The sequence below is a fragment of the Salvelinus alpinus genome, chromosome 2 (genome assembly GCF_045679555.1).
Source record: "Salvelinus alpinus chromosome 2, SLU_Salpinus.1, whole genome shotgun sequence".
In the NCBI taxonomy this organism is placed as follows: domain Eukaryota; kingdom Metazoa; phylum Chordata; class Actinopteri; order Salmoniformes; family Salmonidae; genus Salvelinus; species Salvelinus alpinus.
The window spans coordinates 31,137,467-31,163,281 of NC_092087.1; the positions used below are offsets into that span (position 1 = coordinate 31,137,467).

The 25,815-nt window shown below is 41.7% G+C and overlaps 2 protein-coding genes across 3 annotated transcripts; one reads left to right on the forward strand and one right to left on the reverse strand.

The window, feature by feature from the left end:
* The first annotated feature begins 6,002 nt into the window (after positions 1-6,002).
* Positions 6,003-12,211, forward strand: LOC139550836 (mucin-3A-like). The gene is made up of 9 exons (XM_071362033.1): positions 6,003-6,598; positions 7,280-7,401; positions 7,638-7,702; positions 7,841-8,043; positions 8,209-8,377; positions 10,970-11,137; positions 11,271-11,341; positions 11,443-11,555; positions 11,855-12,211. The coding sequence occupies exons 1-8, from the start codon at positions 6,079-6,081 to the stop codon at positions 11,550-11,552; spliced, it is 1,428 nt and encodes a 475-aa protein (XP_071218134.1). The 5' UTR covers positions 6,003-6,078; the 3' UTR covers positions 11,553-11,555; positions 11,855-12,211.
* A 2,297-nt stretch (positions 12,212-14,508) lies between these two features.
* LOC139558871 (ERBB receptor feedback inhibitor 1-like) lies at positions 14,509-24,168 on the reverse strand. Of its 2 annotated transcripts, none has more exons than XM_071374389.1 (4): positions 23,960-24,168; positions 18,979-19,178; positions 18,287-18,369; positions 14,509-17,665 (listed from the first exon to the last, which is right to left on the reverse strand). In XM_071374389.1, the coding sequence occupies exons 2-4, from the start codon at positions 19,128-19,130 to the stop codon at positions 16,482-16,484; spliced, it is 1,419 nt and encodes a 472-aa protein (XP_071230490.1). In that variant the 5' UTR covers positions 19,131-19,178; positions 23,960-24,168; the 3' UTR covers positions 14,509-16,481. The 2 variants fall into 2 exon arrangements, with proteins under 2 accessions (XP_071230490.1, XP_071230498.1); XM_071374397.1 differs by having other exon boundaries at positions 18,967-19,178.
* Between the last annotated feature and the right edge of the window lie 1,647 nt (positions 24,169-25,815).

Consider the following 25,815-nt stretch of genomic DNA (forward strand, 5'->3'; position numbering starts at 1 on the left):
ACAAGTGAAGATATTGGGTCCACAAGTACAAGGCAAACATCAATGGAAATTACAGATATGGTCTCAACCCCAGAAGGTAATCTGTCCACACCATTCACAACTACAAACTCTCCGAAGACAACTGAATCATTGACGTCCCCCTCCACTACACATATAACATCCTACCCTGTTATTACAGGACAAGATGTAACTGTAAATCAAACCCAAAGCACATCAATCTCAACCTCAATGGCGTCTCAAACAACTCAAGACACCAGTCCAACCACCAACAAATTGTCAACTTCAGGAATGTCACAATCCACTTCTGAGATGACTTCAATTGAGATGTCTACTAAAGAACATGGTTCCACAAGCCACCCTTCAATGGAAAGTACAGCTGTGTTCTCAACTGCAGAAGATCATATTTCTACACCATTCACAACTACAAACTCTCTGAAGACAACTGAATCATTGAAGTCACCCTCCACTACACATATAACATCCTTACCTGTTTTTACAAGACAAGACGTAACTGTAAATCAAACCCAAAGCACAACCATCACTACCCCAATGGAGTCTCAAACAACTGAGTACAACAGTCCAACCACCAACATATTGTCAACATCGGGTATGTCACAATCCACTTTGGAAATGTCTTCAACTGAGATGGCTACTGGAGAACACGGGTCAACAAGAACAAGCCAATCGTCAATGGAACGTACAGCTGTGGTCTCAACTGCAGAAGATAATCTTTCCACATCATTCACAACTCCAAATTCTACAAAGACAATGGAATCAGTGACGTCCTCCTCCACTACAGACATAACATTCCAACCTCCTATTACAACAGAAAAGGGAACTGCAACGCAAACCCAAAGCACATCAATCCCCACATCAATGGAGTCTCACAGGACTCAACATACGAGTCCAACCAACAATAGATTGTCAACCTCAAGTATGTCACAATCGACTTTGGAAATATCTTCAACAGAGATGACAAGTGAAGATATTGGGTCCACAACTACAAGGCAAACTTCAATGGAAATTACAGATATGGTCTCAACCCCAGAAGGTAATCTGTCCACACCATTCACAACTACAAACTCTCCAAAGACAACTGAATCATTGACGTCCCCCTCCACTACACATATAACATCCTACCCTGTTATTACAGGACAAGATGTAACTGTAAATCAAACCCAAAGCACATCAATCTCAACCTCAATGGCGTCTCAAACAACTCAAGACACCAGTCCAACCACCAACAAATTGTCAACTTCAGGAATGTCACAATCCACTTCTGAGATGACTTCAATTGAGATGTCTACTAAAGAACATGGTTCCACAAGCCACCCTTCAATGGAAAGTACAGCTGTGTTCTCAACTGCAGAAGATCATATTTCTACACCATTCACAACTACAAACTCTCTGAAGACAACTGAATCATTGAAGTCACCCTCCACTACACATATAACATCCTTACCTGTTTTTACAAGACAAGACGTAACTGTAAATCAAACCCAAAGCACAACCATCACTACCCCAATGGAGTCTCAAACAACTGAGTACAACAGTCCAACCACCAACATATTGTCAACATCGGGTATGTCACAATCCACTTTGGAAATGTCTTCAACTGAGATGGCTACTGGAGAACACGGGTCAACAAGAACAAGCCAATCGTCAATGGAACGTACAGCTGTGGTCTCAACTGCAGAAGATAATCTTTCCACATCATTCACAACTCCAAATTCCACAAAGACAATGGAATCAGTGACGTCCTCCTCCACTACAGACATAACATTCCAACCTCCTATTACAACAGAAAAGGGAACTGCAACGCAAACCCAAAGCACATCAATCCCCACATCAATGGAATCTCACAGAACTCAACATACGAGCCCTACCAACAATAGATTGTCAACATCAAGTATGTCACAATCGACTTTGGAAATATCTTCAACAGAGATGACAAGTGAAGACATTGTGTCCACAAGTACCAGGCAAACTTCAATGGAAATTACAGATATGGTCTCAACCCCAGAAGGTAATCTGTCCACACCATTCACAACTACAAACTCTCCGAAGACAACTGAATCATTGACGTCCCCCTCCACTACACATATAACATCCTACCCTGTTATTACAAGACAAGACGTAACTGTAAATCAAACCCAAAGCACAACCATCACTACCCCAATGGAGTCTCAAACAACTGAGTACAACAGTCCAACCACCAACATATTGTCAACATCGGGTATGTCACAATCCACTTTGGAAATGTCTTCAACTGAGATGGCTACTGGAGAACACGGGTCAACAAGAACAAGCCAATCGTCAATGGAACGTACAGCTGTGGTCTCAACTGCAGAAGATAATCTTTCCACATCATTCACAGCTCCAAATTCTACAAAGACAATGGAATCAGTGACGTCCTCCTCCACTACAGACATAACATTCCAACCTCCTATTACAACAGAAAAGGGAACTGCAACGCAAACCCAAAGCACATCAATCCCCACATCAATGGAGTCTCACAGGACTCAACATACGAGTCCAACCAACAATAGATTGTCAACATCAAGTATGTCACAATCGACTTTGGAAATATCTTCAACAGAGATGACAAGTGAAGATATTGGGTCCACAACTACAAGGCAAACTTCAATGGAAATTACAGATATGGTCTCAACCCCAGAAGGTAATCTGTCCACACCATTCACAACTACAAACTCTCCGAAGACAACTGAATCATTGACGTCCCCCTCCACTACACATATAACATCCTACCCTGTTATTACAGGACAAGATGTAACTGTAAATCAAACCCAAAGCACATCAATCTCAACCTCAATGGCGTCTCAAACAACTCAAGACACCAGTCCAACCACCAACAAATTGTCAACTTCAGGAATGTCACAATCCACTTCTGAGATGACTTCAATTGAGATGTCTACTAAAGAACATGGTTCCACAAGCCACCCTTCAATGGAAAGTACAGCTGTGTTCTCAACTGCAGAAGATCATATTTCTACACCATTCACAACTACAAACTCTCTGAAGACAACTGAATCATTGAAGTCACCCTCCACTACACATATAACATCCTTACCTGTTTTTACAAGACAAGACGTAACTGTAAATCAAACCCAAAGCACAACCATCACTACCCCAATGGAGTCTCAAACAACTGAGTACAACAGTCCAACCACCAACATATTGTCAACATCGGGTATGTCACAATCCACTTTGGAAATGTCTTCAACTGAGATGGCTACTGGAGAACACGGGTCAACAAGAACAAGCCAATCGTCAATGGAACGTACAGCTGTGGTCTCCACTGCAGAAGATAATCTTTCCACATCATTCACAGCTCCAAATTCTACAAAGACAATGGAATCAGTGACGTCCTCCTCCACTACAGACATAACATTCCAACCTCCTATTACAACAGAAAAGGGAACTGCAACGCAAACCCAAAGCACATCAATCCCCACATCAATGGAGTCTCACAGGACTCAACATACGAGTCCAACCAACAATAGATTGTCAACATCAAGTATGTCACAATCGACTTTGGAAATATCTTCAACAGAGATGACAAGTGAAGATATTGGGTCCACAACTACAAGGCAAACTTCAATGGAAATTACAGATATGGTCTCAACCCCAGAAGGTAATCTGTCCACACCATTCACAACTACAAACTCTCCGAAGACAACTGAATCATTGACGTCCCCCTCCACTACACATATAACATCCTACCCTGTTATTACAGGACAAGATGTAACTGTAAATCAAACCCAAAGCACATCAATCTCAACCTCAATGGCGTCTCAAACAACTCAAGACACCAGTCCAACCACCAACAAATTGTCAACTTCAGGAATGTCACAATCCACTTCTGAGATGACTTCAATTGAGATGTCTACTAAAGAACATGGTTCCACAAGCCACCCTTCAATGGAAAGTACAGCTGTGGTCTCAACTGCAGAAGATCATATTTCTACACCATTCACAACTACAAACTCTCTGAAGACAACTGAATCATTGAAGTCGCCCTCCACTACACATATAACATCCTTACCTGTTTTTACAAGACAAGACGTAACTGTAAATCAAACCCAAAGCACAACCATCACTACCCCAATGGAGTCTCAAACAACTGAGTACAACAGTCCAACCACCAACATATTGTCAACATCGGGTATGTCACAATCCACTTTGGAAATGTCTTCAACTGAGATGGCTACTGGAGAACACGGGTCAACAAGAACAAGCCAATCGGCAATGGAACGTACAGCTGTGGTCTCAACTGCAGAAGATAATCTTTCCACATCATTCACAACTCCAAATTCCACAAAGACAATGGAATCAGTGACGTCCTCCTCCACTACAGACATAACATTCCAACCTCCTATTACAACAGAAAAGGGAACTGCAACGCAAACCCAAAGCACATCAATCCCCACATCAATGGAGTCTCACAGGCCTCAACATACGAGTCCAACCAACAATAGATTGTCAACATCAAGTATGTCACAATCGACTTTGGGAATATCTTCAACAGAGATGACAAGTGAAGACATTGGGTCCACAAGTACAAGGCAAACATCAATGGAAATTACAGATATGGTCTCAACCCCAGAAGGTAATCTGTCCACACCATTCACAACTACAAACTCTCCGAAGACAACTGAATCATTGACGTCCCCCTCCACTACACATATAACATCCTACCCTGTTATTACAGGACAAGATGTAACTGTAAATCAAACCCAAAGCACATCAATCTCAACCTCAATGGCGTCTCAAACAACTCAAGACACCAGTCCAACCACCAACAAATTGTCAACTTCAGGAATGTCACAATCCACTTCTGAGATGACTTCAATTGAGATGTCTACTAAAGAACATGGTTCCACAAGCCACCCTTCAATGGAAAGTACAGCTGTGGTCTCAACTGCAGAAGATCATATTTCTACACCATTCACAACTACAAACTCTCTGAAGACAACTGAATCATTGAAGTCACCCTCCACTACACATATAACATCCTTACCTGTTTTTACAAGACAAGTCGTAACTGTAAATCAAACCCAAAGCACAACCATCACTACCCCAATGGAGTCTCAAACAACTGAGTACAACAGTCCAACCACCAACATATTGTCAACATCGGGTATGTCACAATCCACTTTGGAAATGTCTTCAACTGAGATGGCTACTGGAGAACACGGGTCAACAAGAACAAGCCAATCGTCAATGGAACGTACAGCTGTGGTCTCAACTGCAGAAGATAATCTTTCCACATCATTCACAGCTCCAAATTCTACAAAGACAATGGAATCAGTGACGTCCTCCTCCACTACAGACATAACATTCCAACCTCCTATTACAACAGAAAAGGGAACTGCAACGCAAACCCAAAGCACATCAATCCCCACATCAATGGAGTCTCACAGGACTCAACATACGAGTCCAACCAACAATAGATTGTCAACATCAAGTATGTCACAATCGACTTTGGAAATATCTTCAACAGAGATGACAAGTGAAGATATTGGGTCCACAACTACAAGGCAAACTTCAATGGAAATTACAGATATGGTCTCAACCCCAGAAGGTAATCTGTCCACACCATTCACAACTACAAACTCTCCGAAGACAACTGAATCATTGACGTCCCCCTCCACTACACATATAACATCCCACCCTGTTATTACAGGACAAGACGTAACTGTAAATCAAACCCAAAGCACATCAATCTCAACCTCAATGGCGTCTCAAACAACTCAAGACACCAGTCCAACCACCAACAAATTGTCAACTTCAGGAATGTCACAATCCACTTCTGAGATGACTTCAATTGAGATGTCTACTAAAGAACATGGTTCCACAAGCCACCCTTCAATGGAAAGTGCAGCTGTGGTCTCAACTGCAGAAGATCATATTTCTACACCATTCACAACTACAAACTCTCTGAAGACAACTGAATCATTGAAGTCACCCTCCACTACACATATAACATCCTTACCTGTTTTTACAAGACAAGACGTAACTGTAAATCAAACCCAAAGCACAACCATCACTACCCCAATGGAGTCTCAAACAACTGTGTACAACAGTCCAACCACCAACATATTGTCAACATCGGGTATGTCGCAAACCACTGTTGACATGTCTTCCACTCAGGCAACCACTGAAAATGGTCTTTCCACACCATTCACAACTACACACTTGAAAAAGACAAGTGAATCAGCATTTTCCACCTCCACTTTAGATACCACTTCCTCATCTGGATTTACCACACCTCTGACATTTATTCCAGGTTCGACCACAGAAAGGAGACCGTCAACGCAAAGCGAGACAGTGACCACAATTGTCCATACACAGGCAGACAGTCAGTCAACACCAGACCACAGTTCAACCTCAAATATTTTCCTTACATCATTCACAACAATATCTACAACTCATCAGTGTAATGAAGAGGACTGTCAGTGTCATGGTGCTCCTTGTTTTTTCAATGACACTCTTGGCTTATGTAAATGCCATTGCTCTGCCTTCACCTTTGGAGATTTGTGTACTTATGGAAGTAATGTCACCACAGTTTCCTTGGGTGAGTTTTCCTTTTCATTATAATTCCTTACTAAAGCCTCTACATGACTAGTAAAACATATATTGGTCAATGTTGTTTAACAAGTAAAGCTGAATGTCACCTCTACATTAACTAAATGTTTCATCATGAATGATTGATGCTATCATGAACCCATACATGTGTGGTTTTAACTTTACATAAAAGGACGAGACCTTTTGCACCAATGGTAGACCCATTAAACTTAGGGCTTGATTCAATCCGTGTCGAAATGTAAAGGTAATTTCTGATTGACATTTACTTTGCCTGCTACCCATCCACATCACTCCGACCAACTGACGTTTCTTATCCACAATGACATTATCAACTTTCTATGATGACGTTATCAACTTTGATACTCTGACTAGTTAGATTTGTTAGAGACAATGCAACGATTTCTAGGATGGCAGTTTCAGACTGAATATGTATAGCGATCGATAGAGCAGCGGAATTAAATTCAGTGTGAGTTGTCAGGCAAGCATTTACCATGAATGCAGTCTCTGCAAAAGCGGGAAGGAATATGGTCTTTCAATTTTTATCATCCTATAGCGCTGAACTTTGGCGATACGGATTGAATCAAGCCCTTCTTCACTGCCCTGAATTTACTAATAACAAAACGGGATTCTTTGTATGTTTGTACTTACATAGTCATGCATTTCTTTGCAGATAAGGCAGTACCAACCAGAAAGGCAAATGTCTCTTTGAGGATTATGAGGGAATTTGAGCCTGAGTATGAAAATATGAACTCCAGCAAGTCCCAAATATTAATCAAAACTTTGATTAAGGAGGTATGCAATATGTTTTTTTATGTTGTGTGATTTTGTAAAAACATTATTCATAAATGTGAAATGGTACAGTAATATATTTGAACAACTTAATACTAATGCAATAAGGTATCATTTGTTACTGAATAAAGAAGTAGTTACAATAACACATAGGCCTAAAATGGCTACCTGATATACAATTTTGACAGGATCAAAGTGAAATATATCAAATGTATATTTTTTCTTCTTCTGTTTTTCAGCTTAGTGCTCTCTGCAGGAGAGCAGATCCACAAAATTTTAAAGATGTACAAGTCATTCATCTAAAGTAGGTTATTATATTTTCAAAACTCAAACATCTAAGAAGCTTAATTAAACAAACATGAATTAAATACTGCAAATCAAATTCCTATAATATTAATCAACTATTGAACTCTTGAAATGTGATTTATGTCTATTCTTCTAGACCTGGAAGTATTGTTGCAGAGAGCATAGCGGAATACACCTATCCCAACAATGCATCCCAAATTGATTTCCTCAACAATGAACTGGAACCCACACTTAGGAATATCTTGAACAACACAGATAACCTAATGGGCATCAGTCAAGCATTTGAAAATGTGCGAATCCAGTTGACCAACATTACCTTCCAACCGACAGAAATAAGGAGTAAGTAATGTGTGGCAATTGAAAACATGTATCATGCGTAATGTTTTTTTGTATTTGTAAATTGTAAATAGTTTCATTTTGTTTGAAAACCTTGTAAAATCAAACTTTTATTGAATTTAGTAGAGATATGAGAGTAATTATGATGGGGAATTGTTTTCTAATCAGATATTGCAGATTTGAGGCCATTTGTGGCCTGTCGTCTGGGTTTTGCCAACTACACAGAAGAGCTCTCTGATGGCAGCTGGAAGTGTGTGGGGCCTTGTAAACAGTATCCAGACTACTGTCATAGACACGGAGAATGCTTTAATAATGTTCAAAGTGGACCTATTTGTCTGTAAGACCCTATTTGTTTTCAGAATTTATTCAATCTGATAAAGTGCATTCGGAAAGTATTGAGACCCCTTTACTTTTTCCACATTTTGTTACGTTACAACCTTATTCTAAAATGGATTCAATTGTTTTTTCCCCATCAAACGACACACAATACCTCATGACAAAGCAAAAACTCTGGTTTTTAAAAATGTTTGCAAAAAAGGGAAATACCACATTTACATAAGTATTCAGACCCTTTACTCAGTACTTTATTGAAGCATCTTTGACAGCAATTACAGCCTTGTCTTCTTGGGTCTTTAATTTTTTTTAAATTAAGTCAGTTAAGAACAAATTCTTATTTACAACGACAGCCTGATGCTACAAGCTTGTGGCCTGCATTCTTCTCTGCAGATCCTCTCAAGCTCTGTCAGGTTGGATGGGGAGCGTTGCTCGACAGCTAATTTCAGGTCTCTCCAGAAATGTTCAATCGGTTTCAAGTCCAGGTTCTGGCTGGGCCACTAAAGGACATTCAGAGACTTGTCCCAAAGCCACTCCTGCGTTGTCCTGTTGGAAGGTGAATGTTCGCCCCAGTTTGAGTTCCTGAACGCTCTGTAGCAGGTTTTCATCAAGGATCTCTCTGTACTTTGATCTGTTCATCTTTGCCTCGATCCTGACTAGTCTCTCTGCCGCTGAAAAACATCCCCACAGCATGATGCTGCCACCACCATGCTTCACCGTAGGGATGGTGCCAGGTTTCCTCCAGACGTGACGCTTGGCATTCAGGCCAGGAGTTCAATCTTGGTTTCATCAGACCAGAGAATCTTGTATCTCATGGTCAGAGTCTTTAGGTGTCTTTTGGCAAACTCCAAGCGGGCTGTCATGTGCCTTTTACTGAGGAGTGGCTTCCGTCTGGCCACTCTACCTTGAAGGCCTGATTGGTGGAGTGCTGCAGAGATGGTTGTCCTTCTGGAAGGTTCTCCCATCTCCACAGAGTAACTCTAGAGCTCTGTCAGAGTGATCATCGGGTTCTTGGTCAAGGCCTTCTCCCCTGATTGATCTAGGAAGAGTCTTGGTGGTTCTAAACTTCTTACATTTAAGAATGATGGAGGCCACTGTGTTCTTGGGGACCTTCAATGCTGCAGAAATGTTTTGGTACCTTTCCCCAGATCTGTGCCTCGACACAATCCTATCTCGGAGCTCTATGGACAATTCCTTCGACCTCATGGCTTGGTTTTTGCTCTGACGTGCACTGTCAACTGTGGGACCTTATATAGACAGGTGTGTGCCTTTCCAAATGATGTCCAATCAATTGAATTTACCACAGGTGGACTCCAATCAAGTTGTAGAAACGTCTCAAGGATGATCAATGGAAACAGGATGCACCTGAGTTCAATTTCGAGACTCATAGCAAAGGTTCTGAAAACTTATGTAAATAAGGTATTTCTGTTTTTTATTTATGTAACAGTATAACTTTAGTACCGTCCCCTCGCCCCGACACGGGCGCGAACCAGGGACCCTCTGCACACATCAACAACTGACACCCACGAAGCGTCGTTACCCATCGCTCCACAAAAGCCGCGGCCCTTGCAGAGCAAGGTGCAACACTACTTCTAGGTTTCAGAGCAAGTGACGTAACTGATTGAAACGCTAGTAGCGCGTACCCGCTAACTAGCTAGCCATTTCACATCCGTTACACTCACCCCCCTTTCAACCTCCTCCTTTTCCGCAGCAACCAGTGATCCGGGTCAACAGCATCAATGTAACAGTATAACTTTAGTACGTCCCCTCGCCCCGACACGGGCGCGAACCAGGGACCCTCGGCACACATCAACAACTGACACCCACGAAGCGTCGTTACCCATCGCTCCACAAAAGCCGCGGCCCTTGCAGAGCAAGGTGCAACACTACTTCTAGGTTTCAGAGCAAGTGACGTAACTGATTGAAACGCTACTAGCGCGTACCCGCTAACTAGCTAGCCATTTCACATCCGTTACACTCACCCCCCTTTCAACCTCCTCCTTTTCCGCAGCAACCAGTGATCCGGGTCAACAGCATCAATGTAACAGCATAACTTTAAACCGTCCCCTCGCCCCGACATGGGCGCGAACCAGGGACCCTCTGCACACGTCAACAACAGTCGCCCACGAAGCGTCGTTACCCATCGCTCCACAAAAGCCGCGGCCCTTGCAGAGCAAGGTGCAACACTACTTCTAGGTTTCAGAGCAAGTGACGTAACTGATTGAAACGCTAGTAGCGCGTACCCGCTAACTAGCTAGCCATTTCACATCCGTTACACTTACAGTAAATTTGTAACATTTTTGAAAAGCCTGTTTTCGCTTTGTCATTACTGGGTATTGTATGTAGATTGCTGAGGACTTTTTGTTTGTATCCATTTTAGAATAAGGCTGTAACATACAATTGGAAAAAGTCAAGGGGTCTAAATAATTTCCCAAGGCACTGTATGTACCGTATGTAGTGCTTGGATTTTGGTACATGTTAAGTTGTGTTACACAATGTTACAAAGTAATTTCAGTTAATTAAATGTAACCAAATTAAATGTTGAACCATAAATGTGAAGCAGTATGCATCATAACCCCCTCACTGTTTGACAAAGGTGCTATGAGTCTTCCCTGGAGCAGTATCATGGACCCCAGTGTGAGCGCTTCCGCAGGGGAAGAGGTTTCTATGCTGCACTCTTTGGTGCGCTGGGGGCAGGCATCCTCCTCATACTTGCTCTCATCGTGGTTATCGTGGTCCTGCGAAGGAACCGTGGGGGACATTGGTGGGTATCATAACATAATACAGGCAGATTCTTGTATGCCATGCAAATGATTGCTTGATTTGAAGTAAATTAGATGCAATCTGTGTAAGGAATATAATTGTATGGTTTAAAAGAAATTGTTTTCATAACTCAGGAACATTGACAAGCCACCTGCCAGAAGACTGATGTCTCTCAATGAGGACTTTTTTGACTTCACACAAAGAGGTATGCTCATCTCTGCCTCTATGTCCCAATGACTGACAACCAGAATATTATACTCTCTATAATATATTCCCAACACTCATTTGTTTTCATTTTGATTTTAGACCTCGGTCCATACCATGGCAGTTCACCAGTCTACACAAACACTGATTTAGTTGACGAAGGCTGCCCAGGAGTATTCAGCCTGCATCTTGACAATGTTGACACAACATAAAATGTCAGTACAATTACAGACGTTATACTGTAATTTCTGTTGTTTCATGTCTTTCATATTTGTCAAAATCTTACAATCTTTGCTGTGAATGAAAAATTACATCTAGTAATGAGTGGCAATAAATATTAAATATAGTATCTACACTTCAACATTACACCTCTCTCTCTCTATATGCTATAATAACAAATATTTACATGTAATTACTTTCACAGTCTAGAGCACCAGCTGTTTATGATTCTCTATTTTAATTAATACTAATGTTGACATTTGAAGTGATATGACTATCCAAGATCTTTTCTCAGGTGAAGACCCAATGGCCAAAAATAATAGATTTTCTTCAAAATAACACAGAATAAAGTATTCATGCTGCCTAAAATGTTTGCTCATTTACCACAAATAATTATGCTTTATGCATAATCATTGTAAATCAAATTATTTTTGTACTGCAGCTATTTTACTGGAATGTTAAAGCATAAGGCTACACACTACTGTCATTCGAGGACTTGATAAATAAAATGAGATCTAGATGAACAATTTCCTGGCATTAAAGACTACCCGGTATGATTGTTAGATGTGTATGTTATATCTGTTGACTAAGTGTAATATGTAACTTCTGGGCTTTGGGTTCACATATACATTTTAATTTGACAAATATTTAAATAAAGACGAATCATCTGCGTCCTTTTCTTCCATTCTTCACATCTTTAAATGGAATGTAATATTTTCATATTTATCTAATATCATGTGGCAATTACAACCTATGTGCGCTAGGGGGAGCACACATCCTTTTTTCCAACAACAACTGCATGTGCTTTCAGAAAGTTAGGGAAGAGCATCACGAATAAAATAACAGTATAACAAAGAACACAAATAAAAACAGTTTTCTCTTTGAACGTGTTGGCAATAATATCATGCAACAGGTTCAGTTCACATCATGCAATGTTCAGTTGCATGACATTTAGCGTTATTTCCAATGTTTGAAGCGCTGTTGCTTGTAGCCTGGTGGTTAGAGCGTTGGGCCAGTAACCAGCAGGTAGCCTGGTGGTTAGAGTGTTGGGCCAGTAACCAGCAGGTAGCCTAGTGGTTAGAGTGTTGGGCCAGTAACCAGCAGGTAGCCTAGTGGTTAGAGCGTTGGGCCAGTAACCAGCAGGTAGCCTGGTGGTTAGAGCGTTGGGCCAGTAACCAGCAGGTAGCCTGGTGGTTAGAGCGTCGGGCCAGTAACCAGCAGGTAGCCCGGTGGTTAGAGCGTTGGGCCAGTAACCAGCAGGTAGCCTGGTGGTTAGAGCGTTGGGCCAGTAACCAGCAGGTAGCCTAGTGGTTAGAGCATTGGGTTCAGTAACTGAAAGGTTGCTGGATTCAATCCCTGAGCCGACAAGGTAAAAATATGTTGTTCTGCCTCTGAGCAAGGCAGTTAACCCACAGTTCCCTGGGTGCTGAAGATGTGGATGTTAATTATAGCAGCCACCCGCACCTCTCTGATTCAGAGATGCATTCAGTTGTACAACTGACAGGTATCCCCTTTCCCTTTAATTCCCTCTGGGTATTACTGCTGATAGCCTACAGAGTATTGGAAGTAGAGGGACAGGTAGCATTTTGTGCCGTCTGTGCCAGTACTGCCAATGTGATGCATTCTCTGGGCTCTTATACTGTATCCAATCTGAAGCATTATTCAAGCTGGTATTTCACTCTGCCTTTTTATCTTTTGAATCCTGTTTATTCCTTTGATCATGTTGTTTCAGTTTTGTATAGACATAGATGAAAGTCTATGATTCAAACATGACAGTTTTTGCATCTAAACATTCGATGGACCCTTTTTAAATCGATGTTTTATTTGACCCCTCCCTCTCCCCCACATCGATAGAAAACAGCCATAATGTTGTCTCTACCACAGACTATAACCAGACATTTATAATCTTGCTGTAGACTTAGAGGACATTCAGACATTGCAACCACACTGCAATATTTGTCACAGACATCTGCAGGCAAAACCACAAAGGTTATATATATATATATTTATTATTTTAATAATAGCTGCCATAAAAAGTGGGAGATTGTTCCATTGGGTAAATCTCACACTTTGTCAGCCTTGAGGTAGAACATGGTTAAGAAAATGAACACTGACCCCTGCATCCCCTGCATGTTTCTTGTGGTTAATGTACGTTTTTCTTGCATGAATTCACAAATGCGTCACACAGACCAGATTCATTATTGCTCTTCGTCTTGATTTTGTGTACTTGCGCTTTACTGTCCCCATTTGGGACCACCATTTAAATAGATAGCCCTTGTCACCATCTGTTGCCATGGCCACCGTCCATGCTGTTGCGTAGCAGCTCACCTGAGCGAGAGCTAGGTGAAAGAGCTGGCAGGTGGCCTAGATCACACTGCTGCCTTTTGTTCCTCTCAGAGGACACAGCACCATCACCGTCAATTGACCATAATACTAAATGCTTACAGCAAAAAGGAATGGTAATTTATGAGCTACCCTTTCCAGAGACAATAACAAATGTACTGTATAAGAATAATGTTGAGCAGGTGACCGCACCCTATATTGGATTTGGCTAATGATTTCAGTCCTGCTCTGTGTGCATAGCTGTCCTGTACTATAAAAATGAGTAACTGCACTGACAAATCTTTTCAAATAAGATAACTTTTCCAGTCATCATTCAAGCTATGGACTCAGTGAAACAAGGCAACATGAAGCACTGAAGACCTGAGGAACCAGGTTACCTGGCCTCTGAGTTGCTCAACAGGTAGCCGGGGGGGAGAGTCATACTTCCAACCAGGAAGGGGAAGGTAATGTATACCTGTCTGAATAAGTCGCTCTGCTGTGTGTTTGGACTGCAGCCAACTGTAATGAGGCACTGCACGAGGGTGTGGGTGGGGGTGATAAAACAGGCCAAACAGCTGAATCAGAGTTCATCTCACACCATTCAACAGAGTACAGAACAAAGGCCGGTTCATAAATAAGTCATTTTATTTTTCCCTTTAAAAGACTGATACATTGATCAAATATTCATAATGACTAGTGTATTTATATTAAATAAACACAGCATCATGTTCTTTACTCCCAGTGCATTTGTTTCACCACAGCAGATGTCAATTATTTTCAATGAACTAGTCTTCATTTGATTTCATTGTTTCTGATAAGACATGGGAATAGGTTAAGATTAAATGACATGGGAATAGGTTAAGATTAAATAACATATCAGTGTACAATGTAAACAATGTATTATACATTAAATATAAAACGACATGGCCTCTACTAGGTTTGTTTTCCCTTTGAGGGAAAATGTACTTAAGTGACCATTTGACTGTAGAGCTAATCTGCTATCCAATTCAACCACCATGTTTTATATCCAGGGTTACTTCGATGCACTTGCTAAATTCACTATGTCATCATTATGGTTCTTGAATAATCTATTACAATAAAATCCATATCATTTCCTGGCCGCCAGCAGCCAAAGTCTCTGGACCACACCCACTGCAATCATGTCAGGCAGGAATGCATTAGCAGAACAGGAAAGTCTGTTTCAGGTAGGTAAGCCCCACACAGTCAAGGGTAATATGTCTATGTTATCAGGTGAGCCCAACGTCTCTGGGATCCACGATCACTTGGTGTAGTCGAAATATTGTCAAAGGAAAGGTCCGGTCATTCTGTAATATGGTAAATGGTCTATGGTTAGTGAAGTAGTGGTTTGGATTTTAATACACTTCATATTTTCACTAAGGGCGTTTGAGAAATATTTGGCAATGTTTCAGTTTCAATTTAGAGGTTTCATTTTAAATTATTTTAGGATTACGTTCCACAAGGTTTTTGGGTATATATTGATTTGTATTGTCATTGGGAGGTAGTATTGAAGACAATTAGTGACAGACAATGACTCACAGCTTGACCAGCTACTGAGCTGCCCAAACAGTAAGAAAATCATACATTCACATATGTTCAACAGGCACATTTTTGTGCAACACAAAATGACCTGGACACTGAAAGTAGCATAAGGGTTAGGGAGGACTCTCTTTACAACCGTGTATTTGGCAGCAGTGCTGAAAACAGGCAGAGAACAGTAACAAATATTGTTAACCTAGTTTTCTACGATATGGTAGAAAAGTCACAAAATCAGCAGGGAAAACACAAACACAGTTGCACCCCTCGCACAAAGTACAAACTGCACTAGACATTCCACTGGAGATAGGCATACCATTATTCCACTCTCCCACTGGTACAGAGTGTATGTCCAGTGAGGGAAACACAGAAATACACTTCCATTCATAAACATAGTGGCCTGAGTAAGACTGAAATATCAACAAGGCAGGAAACATATGTGCATTCCTATATTCATGCTTATACATAATAGGAGTTAGAGTGGGGATGTGGGTGGAGAATCCTTCATAAAGGGTTTCAATACATTGGCCTCTTCTTTAGACTTCATATATGCAATACGAGATAATGATTGCTTTACTGACCCTTTGTCCCCAAGTTCTGAGACACAAAAGCAATATCAACAACAACATACACCTCACAAAACATCCTATACATGTGACACACACACACAACTGAGAACTTGAGGCAGCTTATACGCTAACTGCACCACTGTATCAGAAAAACATTTACATATACTCAATGTACTAAAATATTAAATCATATAAAAAGAAAACTCTAAAAATGGTTACATATTACCCACACACTCAATAGTTAGAGACAACATTTAGATCATGCATCTTTGTTGTAGTTGCAGTTCCTAAAGTCCCAGTAACTGTAAATGGTATATCAAATACCCTGTTTTTAGAATAGCGAGGTAAAAACTACCAAAGTCGTCAGTGTTAAAGCAGCAGTAAGTGTTTGAAGGCCTCAGCATCCTGAGGCACTGTGTCCCCAGTGGTTAATTGCGCGTGTCCACTGGAGTCCTTCCCTAATTTGTCTCCTCCGGGTCAAACTATATCCACCTGTACTTTCCTCTTGGTCTGACAATCCCATTCTGGGTCTGAAGCCCCTCTACTGCGACCTGCCGGGCAGTCCACATCCTGGAGTATCTTCTCCGGGTAAAGTTTGTCCAGGTTGGCCGGCCGCTGTGGGAGCAGGAAGTAGTGTGTGGTGCTGGCCTTCCTGCCGTTCTCCATGACAGGCAGGATGCAGGGAGACCCCTCACTGTTCTGCCTCTGTAAACCCCAGCTCACGTACTTAGGGTCTGGGGCAAAGCTCTGTGTGGGGGGCATAACACCGTTAAGGTACGAGGGGAGGCTCTTGGGGCTGGGGGTACGGGAGCTGCCTTGAGACAACAAAGGGTCCCTGGGGGGCACCTTGGGGGGCTTGTCCTCGTCACTATATGCCCCAGACGACACCTCGGCTGACCAGCGGCGGTAGTCTGCAGTCTTGATGGGCCGTGGGGGGATGGGCACGCGGGGGGGCACCATTGGTTTGTCCATGCCCTGAGTGTGGCGGTGGTGACAGGGCAGGCGCAGCGACGTGGGCTTGTTGAAGGAGCCAGCAGGGCCGGAGTGAGAGCGCCGCAGCTTCCTCTGGGCTCGGTCCTGCTGTCTGGGACACACTGGCTGCTGCTCTGCTTGCTCCCGCACCTCCTGCTCCAACCTCTGTTGTTGTTCCTGCTGCTCGTGCTGTTGCCGCTGTTGTTCCTGTACCCGCTGTTGTTCCTGTACCCGTTGTTGTTCCTGTACCCGCTGCTGCTCCTTCTGTTCCTGTTGTCTTTGCTGCCCCGCAGGTCCCTCAAAGTAGGCATAGTTAATCTGCCCACAGCCCCTGAAGCTCCTGCGGCTGGGGGCTCCATAGCGAAAGGCAGAGGGTTTGGGGTGACACTGCTCAGGCACCAAGCAGCGTTGGTCATCTGAACTGGTGAAGAACTCCACCTCATTGTCCATGGCCTGGTCAGGGGAAAGGTCTGCCCGCCCAGGGAGAGGAGGCAGGGGTTTGGCCCCCCGGCTAGGTGTGTGGGGGGGACTGCAGTGTTCGTACACAGACAACCTCTGGAAGGACGGGACCACCTGGTCATCCTCAGCAGAGCTAGGGGTGGAGGGCTCAATGCTGGATGACAGGGACAGATGAGTGGGACGGGACTTCTTTGGGGGTAACCACTGTGCACCAGGGCTATGTTTCTGTCCTGCAGGGAGAAGGTGGTTAGAAAACCAATTCAATCAAAATATCAGCATTTGGTAACTACCAAAGAAAGTTACAACCATAGTGCACCACTAATTAACTTTAGCCAGGCTCCTAGCATGGTCCCTAGGTTAAACGGTTCCTGGAAGTGTGGAGGTCAGAGAGACACACATTACGGTAATTACTTGAAAGCACCTAGTTTTGGTCACATGCACACGGTACAGTGAAATACTTACTTGCTGACGCTCCTCAACAATGCAGTACAATAACATCAGTCAAGAATCAAATGCCAAATACAAAAAGTAAAAAAAGAACAAGTAGTAATAAAAAGTAGAAGAAAAGAGTAATAACTAGCATAAGTAGTATGCACATAATATACAGTATGATTGGTTGGTTGGTTAAACATCCCCCAGGATATACTTCAAGCAGATCCTGGGAAGCCAGCATTCTGGCTCTCTATTCTTATAGAAACAAGAAAACCTCCATCAGTTGGCTCAGAGACATGGTATTAAATCCCTCCTTGTAAGGCTGTGTATAAGGCAGAGGGCAAAAGGAAGGACTGTGGGTGTAAGTGGTGGTTGGTAACATAGAAATAGAATCTACAGTGGTTGGGTCCTGTACTTACTCTCAGAATTGAGCGATGGTGGCACCTGCTGCTGAAATCGAAAGTTGTATTCTGTTGGTGCTGGATCCATACTGAAGTACAAGCTGTAAAAAGGTATGATGCACATAGTTGAGTAATTGTCCCAGATACTGTACATGTAGTTATAGCAATTCCAACCATCCCTGCAGGAATACACTTAGTAAAATATAGATGTGTTTAAGGGGTTAATGGAACGCAGACCGCGTTATGGACCAGATTGGCGCACATTCAACAAACCTGATCTAACAAAGTGGATATTCGTATTGTAACAGGCCCACAATGTGGTTACTTAAGTCCGATTTTGATATATTTGCCTATTTCGCTGCATAACATTTAGAAGTTTTCAGGTCTAGAAGAAGTGACTGCTAAATGTTAACTCCCGTTTGTAAAGCTGGTTAGCATACAGAAATCGGTGGTGGTAGTCAAAATCGTTTCTAAGGGTAATGCAGTTGATTGGTGAAGATGACATGAACATGTGTTGGGGTTAACATCCATACAAGCATTATACTCTGATGTTACAAACAATAGCCTAAATGTAGATTTGGGATCTTTCCCAACAGCCCTTTTCCATGGAAATTCCAATGTTTTGGTTGAGTTGTATTGACTTCTTTAAGGCATCTATGAACTAATAAAACATGTTCTTCTTGTAACTAAGGACTCACATGGGGACTTACTTGTCCAGCTCATGGCGGTGGCTCCATGAGGGCTTGGCTCCAGCCATGCTGAGACAGTGACTGGCCCGCAGGAAGGGGCTGTCTGCAGGTAAACAGATCTCCTGGGCAGTCAGGCCCGCTGTGCACATGCTCCAGGCACAATTGGGTCGCATCAAAGCCAGGAAACACTCGGCTCGCCCAGCTGGCTGCTACTGCTGGACCTGTAACACAGACAAGAGGCAGGAACATGAGTGAAAGTGAAGGGGGTCCAAGGCAGGAACCGGTAATAAAAGCACAATTAGATATCCTCTTTATGTTCATTGACACATTTCCACCAACATGAGACAATCCTCTGCTGTTGTAGTTAGTCAATATCAGAACATCTCCAGTTAAAAGCTTTCTCCAAGTATCAGAAAAAAGGAAATCCAGTTAAAAAGCAAAACATGTGCTGTTTTATAACTCATCTCATGTTATTGTTCACACTATTTCATGAGGCCAATTTGACATTTTAAAGCAAATGTTCTGCTATTGTACACATTTTGCCATGAGTCTGAGAGAGAATTTTTCAGTTTTAAAACTAATTTCCTTTAATTCTACACATTTTGCCATAATATGCTATCTGGGGGCCCCCCAACATGATGGCTGATTTTTTAACCAAACCAATGACAGTGTCTTTTTACAACAGCAGAGTGTTGATTGAGTCCCAGCAGACAGGTAGCTCTGACTGCAAGAGATCTCTTTTAAATGAGACTGTTCCTGTAACCAGAGATATGCCTGGTGTTGCAAGCACTCCCAATGTCAGATGACCTGGATGTTCGAGTCATGTCAAATGTGTGTCAGGGCTGACTAAACAATGCAAGCAAGGTTCAGAGGGAGGAAATCAAGTCATATATGCAGAACAAAGTGTAAAAAAAAGAACACCAGCACATTATTAACTAAATGTTCCAATGTATTCAGTCTTCAGGAGAACATTCATCCCAGGTCAGATGAGTAATGGCCAGTAACTGTCATTCCTTCACGACACATTGGTGTTTTATGTCTGTGTAGTGGGCAGTAATATTTGATAAGTATGATATTATACATTGTATATACCTCACATGTGATTGGAATAAGATTAAGCAATTAGCCTATTAAAATGTTTATCTGACTCCATTAAGATAATTAGCAATATGCAATAGTTACAGTAATAGGCAATGAAGAAATATCTGAGAATGGAATTCTAAATACAAGTTATTTATTTTGTAAAATGAATGTATTCACAAAAGTCATAAAGCTTAAGTTAAAGCATTAACAAACGTTACAACGCATTATACCACAGCATTGTTGAATACTCGTTTCTGATTGTTAGAAGGGCATTCTAGAATGGACATTAAAACCAGTTAACGGCACAGTTGGAAAAAATGTCGGGACACCTTGCAATCATGACGCAATAAGCGCCTACACATGCAGACTGTACTTGCTACAAAGTTACAGAAAGCTAAACCAACAACCACACAAACGGAAATTAGATACATTTGAAACGCAGGTCTAACGAGGAAAAAAATGTAGCTAGCTAGCATTGATTTGTGCATAGACATTTTTGGAGCATCTGATGACCTAACTCGGTGAACATGAATTTATCTGGTCCCTACTGTTGCAGTCATGACGCAAGTGGCACTATGCTGTAAAATACTCCCACGTTTCTAGTTTGACCAGCTGTTTTCAGCAACTTATATTTTTTCATTTGCTTATTATATTGGTAGGTTTTCTAGCAACAAACTATTTAGCTAGCTTCTGGCTGCAGAGTTCATGACTGTTAGCCGTAGCTAGCAAGCAAAGAATAAGAACGTTGCCAGCGAGCATGTCAACGGAACATAAAGAACAAACGACTGGCAAACAAAAGATGAAAGTATGAATTTGCTTATATAAATTAAAATGTTTTATTTCTACCGGTAAATGTGATTATAGTATTGTTTTCTTTGGCAACTGTGGGATAAGCGGGATAAACATCTTAAACAAACGCAACGGAATAAACTTTGCAGTTATTCTGGCTGCAGAGGTCGTGACTGTATAGCCGTAACTAGTTGGTTAGCTAGCAGCAAGCAAGGAATAAGAACTGGGTCGCATCCATCAATATCAAATCAAACTAATCGAACGAACGACTGGGTTGCGTCTCTAGCAACCAAAAAGATAAGTATGAATTGCCTATGAAAATATCAACGAAACAAAGGTATGCCTACTGGTAAATGAATGCTTTCTTTGGCAACTGTGGTATAAGCGGGATAAACACCTCCGTTCTGTACATTGCCTTAGAAAAATGAACTCTGCTGCATTGTACATTATTTCCAAGGCAATGTACAGAACATTGGCGTTTATCCCTTACTTATTCTAAGCATGGTTAGAGAGAGAGACAAAGAAACCATGGTGTGTGCCATGGCCCATAGCTCACGAGAGGGAGAGATAAAGAGTGTAGGTATCTCACCACAGAAAGTCAGGAACATAAGAGGAAGAACAATTAATCGAATACCATTTTATAAGCATCTGAGTTGTTTGGATTAAAAATCTGAGCTGTTGACCAATAGTATTACTGTAAATTTAACCTCCAGATATCAGACCTACATGATGTAATCACAACAGAACCTCTGCTTCTCAGAGGTGTGACAATGGGGTTGGCAAGATCAACACAGAATGCTGAATTCCTGAGAAGACAATAAAACCTGCATAGAGTGTTGCTAAGAGGAGTCACTTTGGGGGCTGGGCTGCCCTACATACAGACCATAAACTTATTCTGGTGACATGACCTTTAATTAGGAACCTGTGGCCAGAAAGAGGGGAATGAGTGCATCACACAACAGCCGCTGACTTCCTTTGGGTAGAGTGGCTAGACCTAATCTGGGGGACTAAGGGTCATCTCTGCTCAACTGATGGAGACCATAACTTCAGAGGTCTATGCCATTTACAGCTGATCATATGGAGGAATAGTTCAGTCAATGCGTGTTGTGGTTTGTATGTACAATAAATTCATGGCCAGAACAATATCTATCTATCGTCAACCATCCATCATCAAGAAGTAAGAACATATCCACGGTCCTTTAAGAACTCAGCAGTTCTAGAGAATGGACAGATTGATGTGCTGCCCAGACAGCTGGTCATTCAGAAACAAAGCTCTGGAACAACAGCCCAGGACATCAGCTCAGGCCAAATTGCCCAACATGGCATCTCTCCCATCCCTTGCCCAGGGCCCTGGATTCAGTTCGGAGGGGATAGTACGCAACTTGATCCTTGATAATGAACTCTGAGAGGCTCGCACTTCCTCTGGCAACAGGTGCAAAAAGTTCATCCTGGCACTGGTTAACCATAGTTTACATTTTGTTTATTTAGAGGCTTAAAAGAAATAGAGCCCACACACTCATAAGCTTCACCATGTACCTTTATTCACAAAAAATACATGTTTAGATCCTGCAAGAAACTTCGTCAGATCACTTCAACGTTGTTTGAATAAAGGTACGTGGTGGCGCTTACGAGTGTGAGGGCTCCATTTATTTTATACCAACCTTTTTCGGCCCTGCACCCCACTTAAGGATGTGCGTTTGATCAGTTTACTAGTGTATTTAGAGGCAACACCAGGATTAAACACATGTGGTAGTCATGGAGAAATAATGAATGGGAACATTGCAGGCAAATTATTTCAAAGAGCAGAGGATTTTTTGTTGTGTGGGAAGACAAGAGGTGTGGTACACACACTTATGATGATGATGACCATCTCTATTTGACATACATAGCGTACTATCAAAAGAGTAATACACAGGCCTATTCGAGCTCAGCACAGTCACTCCAGGTCAAGAGGTATGGTTTTACACACCATATATGCTACACACTAACATGAGAACTTTGTGCACATCTGATAAATCACACATTTTCCCTACAGTGCACTACTTTCGGCCAGAGCCCTATATGGTAACATTTCGGGACATAACCTTATTATACACAGCGACATTAGGCACAGAAAAACATAGAAAGAAGAGGTTCACACCCCACTTACGACATCAATGCAGCGGTTTCCCGAGCAACCATACCCGCTCTACCTGTGCTGCAAGCAAACAGTGCACACCCCCCCTTGCTTTACAGGATTGATTGTTCGAGTTTAAAAGTAGGTGGCTCACTCCATAATATAAGTTTTTTCCAATCTCAAGTAACTGATGAAATAAGGATCCATCACTTCTTGATTCTTGACATCGTCAGTAAGCCGGGCGATTGCCAGGGACCTCACGATACAATATTATCATGATACTTAGCTGCCGATTCGATAGGTATAGCAATTCTATAGGTTTCGCGATTCTGTATGAATGCTATTCCATACTGTGATTTTATTGCGATTCGCTGTTCCAAACATATTGCTCACTATATGCCTGCTGCACATGGACAAGAAAGAGCCATGAGAAAACGAGTTTTGATCCGTCACGGAAATAAAAGTGCTGAAAACATATTGGCTCAAGATTTTAAAAGATGGAGAGCAAGCTAAAGCAAAAAAAAAATACTGCAGTTTTGGTGCAGGTACAGCTGACTAGCGCAAAAACAACAGTAATATCGTTAAAAAGAATATTGCGATATATATATCGCAAAAATAATATACCAATATGCAACTATCAACTTTTCACCCCAAATCAGTACAGTTATATATCGGTATTGTATTTACATGACATGGGTCCTACACTTAATTCCAGTATGTGACTGATTTGGTCTCTATAAAGAACCAAATCGCTGTCACATACTGGAATTAAAAGCGCAGGCCTAATTTTAGCTATACAGGGAGAACAAGTTGTTCCAACCTTGAATAGATTAACATATTGTATAGTAGTGTTTAGTATGAAAAGGCATAGCAGTATTATAAATATATTATAACGGCGGGATACAATGTACCGGCTGAGATAAGAGTTGCATCAAACCCTGTTGCCGTCATCAACACACACACACACACACACACACACACGTCACTGCAAATCAAGATGTTTTTAGAGCTCACCTTACAACCTCGCAGTTTTCCCTCAGCTGTTACTTAGAAACGTTAAGAATCCTCTTCTGGCGACAGTTCTACTTCCCGTGTTGTTTTGCAGTAGACGTTAGTATAGCCCAACTTACAAGCTTCAGTCTGCTATTGTACTGAGCAGAAATAAAGTACAACGCATTTGGTACAGTACCTATTCTTTCTGTTCTGAGACACTACTCAATAAATACTATTGTTGTGAGTGATGTTCTTTTAAGCTCCACCACGCTACAAGAATATACTCTGGCTCCGCCTTTCACCCAACTCTTAAAGACACAGCTTTCCATTTAGCGGCCTGCACACACAACACCTGCACAGTCGACTATTGATGAAGATATTATGTTTCACTTTACATGAATAATGTATATGCATACCTAAAATAATTTATGCGGCTATATGTGTTTTGCAGGCTTCACTAAGAATTATACATTTACAGATATTTTGTGTAATTAATAGTTGGTACACATTGATTAAAATTGTGTGATTGCTTTATTAAAAAACTTTTATTTAACTATACAAGTCAGTTAAGAACAAGTTTTTATTTTCAATGACGGCCTAGGAAGAGTGGGTTGACTACCTTGCTCAGGCGCAGATTTTCACCTTGTCAGCTCAGGGATTTGATCTTGCAACCTTTCGGTTACTAGTCAAACCCCCTAACCACTAGGCTACCTGCCACCCCTTTACTGTGCAGTAGGCAACAGTGGCCTTCAAACTGAACACTGAACCTCAAAGTCAGTTCCAGTGCATTTTTTTCATTGTTCCCCTCTAATCAGGGACTGAATTAGACATGGAACACCAGGTGTGTGTAATTAATTATCAGGTAGAACAGAAAACCAGCAGGCTCCGGACCTCATAGCGTAAGAGTTGAAAATCCCTGGGCTACACTATCATCTGACATAACAAAAGTCCGTTTTATCTACAGTCCTTGAGTGTTGTACATTTTATTGTATGTTGCAGTATTTTAGGTTTTACAGATTATGCTGGGAGTAAGTGTTTAGAGTGCTTATCAATAACAAATAAATACAGCACAAATTGTGGCCTTTGGAGACCGTAGTCTTACACTTTTGTATTAGTTGGACTGGAGAGAGGGGAATACATATTGTACGGTAAGTTGGCTAAATTGCATTTTGCATTACAACATGAAGATAAGGATAATTTTTGTTAGCAACTCAGGTAGGGATTAAATGAGCTGTTCTGTGCTCATGGCTTTGTGTGACGCCACACTGGCTGATCCCTGGCAGTCCCTGGGCAGACAGAGGTTGTTTGAGGACCCAGACTGAATCTTAACCTGTCTGAACACAACTGCATAGCACAGAGAATACAACACACACATACCTCTGTCAGTCTTATTCTGGATGTACCATAGACTTTATCAACACTCTGTTTGTAGCTGTGCTTTATCGTTTCCAGCTAGACTCTTTGGAACAAAGACAAAATGAATGTAAACGCTCACACACAAAGCTGAGGGGAGACAGAGAGGAGGAGTAGGTTTAGGTAATACGGATGTCTCCAGTGGAGATAAGGAGGTAGGCACAGGGTCGTTCCATGTCGATTTCAGCAAACCATTACACCCACCATTTCAGATTGTTCTGAAAGTGTTCTTGTAGTTGGAAACAGATAAGCATTCCGGAAACATTAGTTTGTTGAAATTTATTTTGATCTCTGAGAAATTAAGCTACTTGATTGCACCCAAGTGTATAGGATTCATATACTATTAAATAATTATAGTACCCAACATCCGATTTGGGCCAAACTTTTTCCTAACAATGAGTAAGACATGAGGAATCCGAAGAAGTGGTCAAAAGCCATCCACGGACCCCCCACACCCTATGCCA

What these genes read in the sequence shown, in the direction of transcription:
- LOC139550836 (XM_071362033.1), top strand. Translation starts at nt 6,079, where the DNA reads ATGGAGTCTCAAACAACTGTGTACAACAGTCCAACCACCAACATATTG. An exon ending in CAAAGTGGACCTATTTGTCT is followed by an intron (nt 8,378 to 10,969) that starts GTAAGACCCTAT and finishes TGTTTGACAAAG; the next exon opens with GTGCTATGAGTCTTCCCTGG. An exon ending in TTTTGACTTCACACAAAGAG is followed by an intron (nt 11,342 to 11,442) that starts GTATGCTCATCT and finishes TTTTGATTTTAG; the next exon opens with ACCTCGGTCCATACCATGGC.
- LOC139558871 (XM_071374389.1), bottom strand. Translation starts at nt 19,130, where the DNA reads ATGCGACCCAATTGTGCCTGGAGCATGTGCACAGCGGGCCTGACTGCC. An exon ending in CACCGCCATGAGCTGGACAA is followed by an intron (nt 18,370 to 18,978) that starts GTAAGTCCCCAT and finishes ACCTTTTTACAG; the next exon opens with CTTGTACTTCAGTATGGATC. An exon ending in ACCATCGCTCAATTCTGAGA is followed by an intron (nt 17,666 to 18,286) that starts GTAAGTACAGGA and finishes TTCTCCCTGCAG; the next exon opens with GACAGAAACATAGCCCTGGT.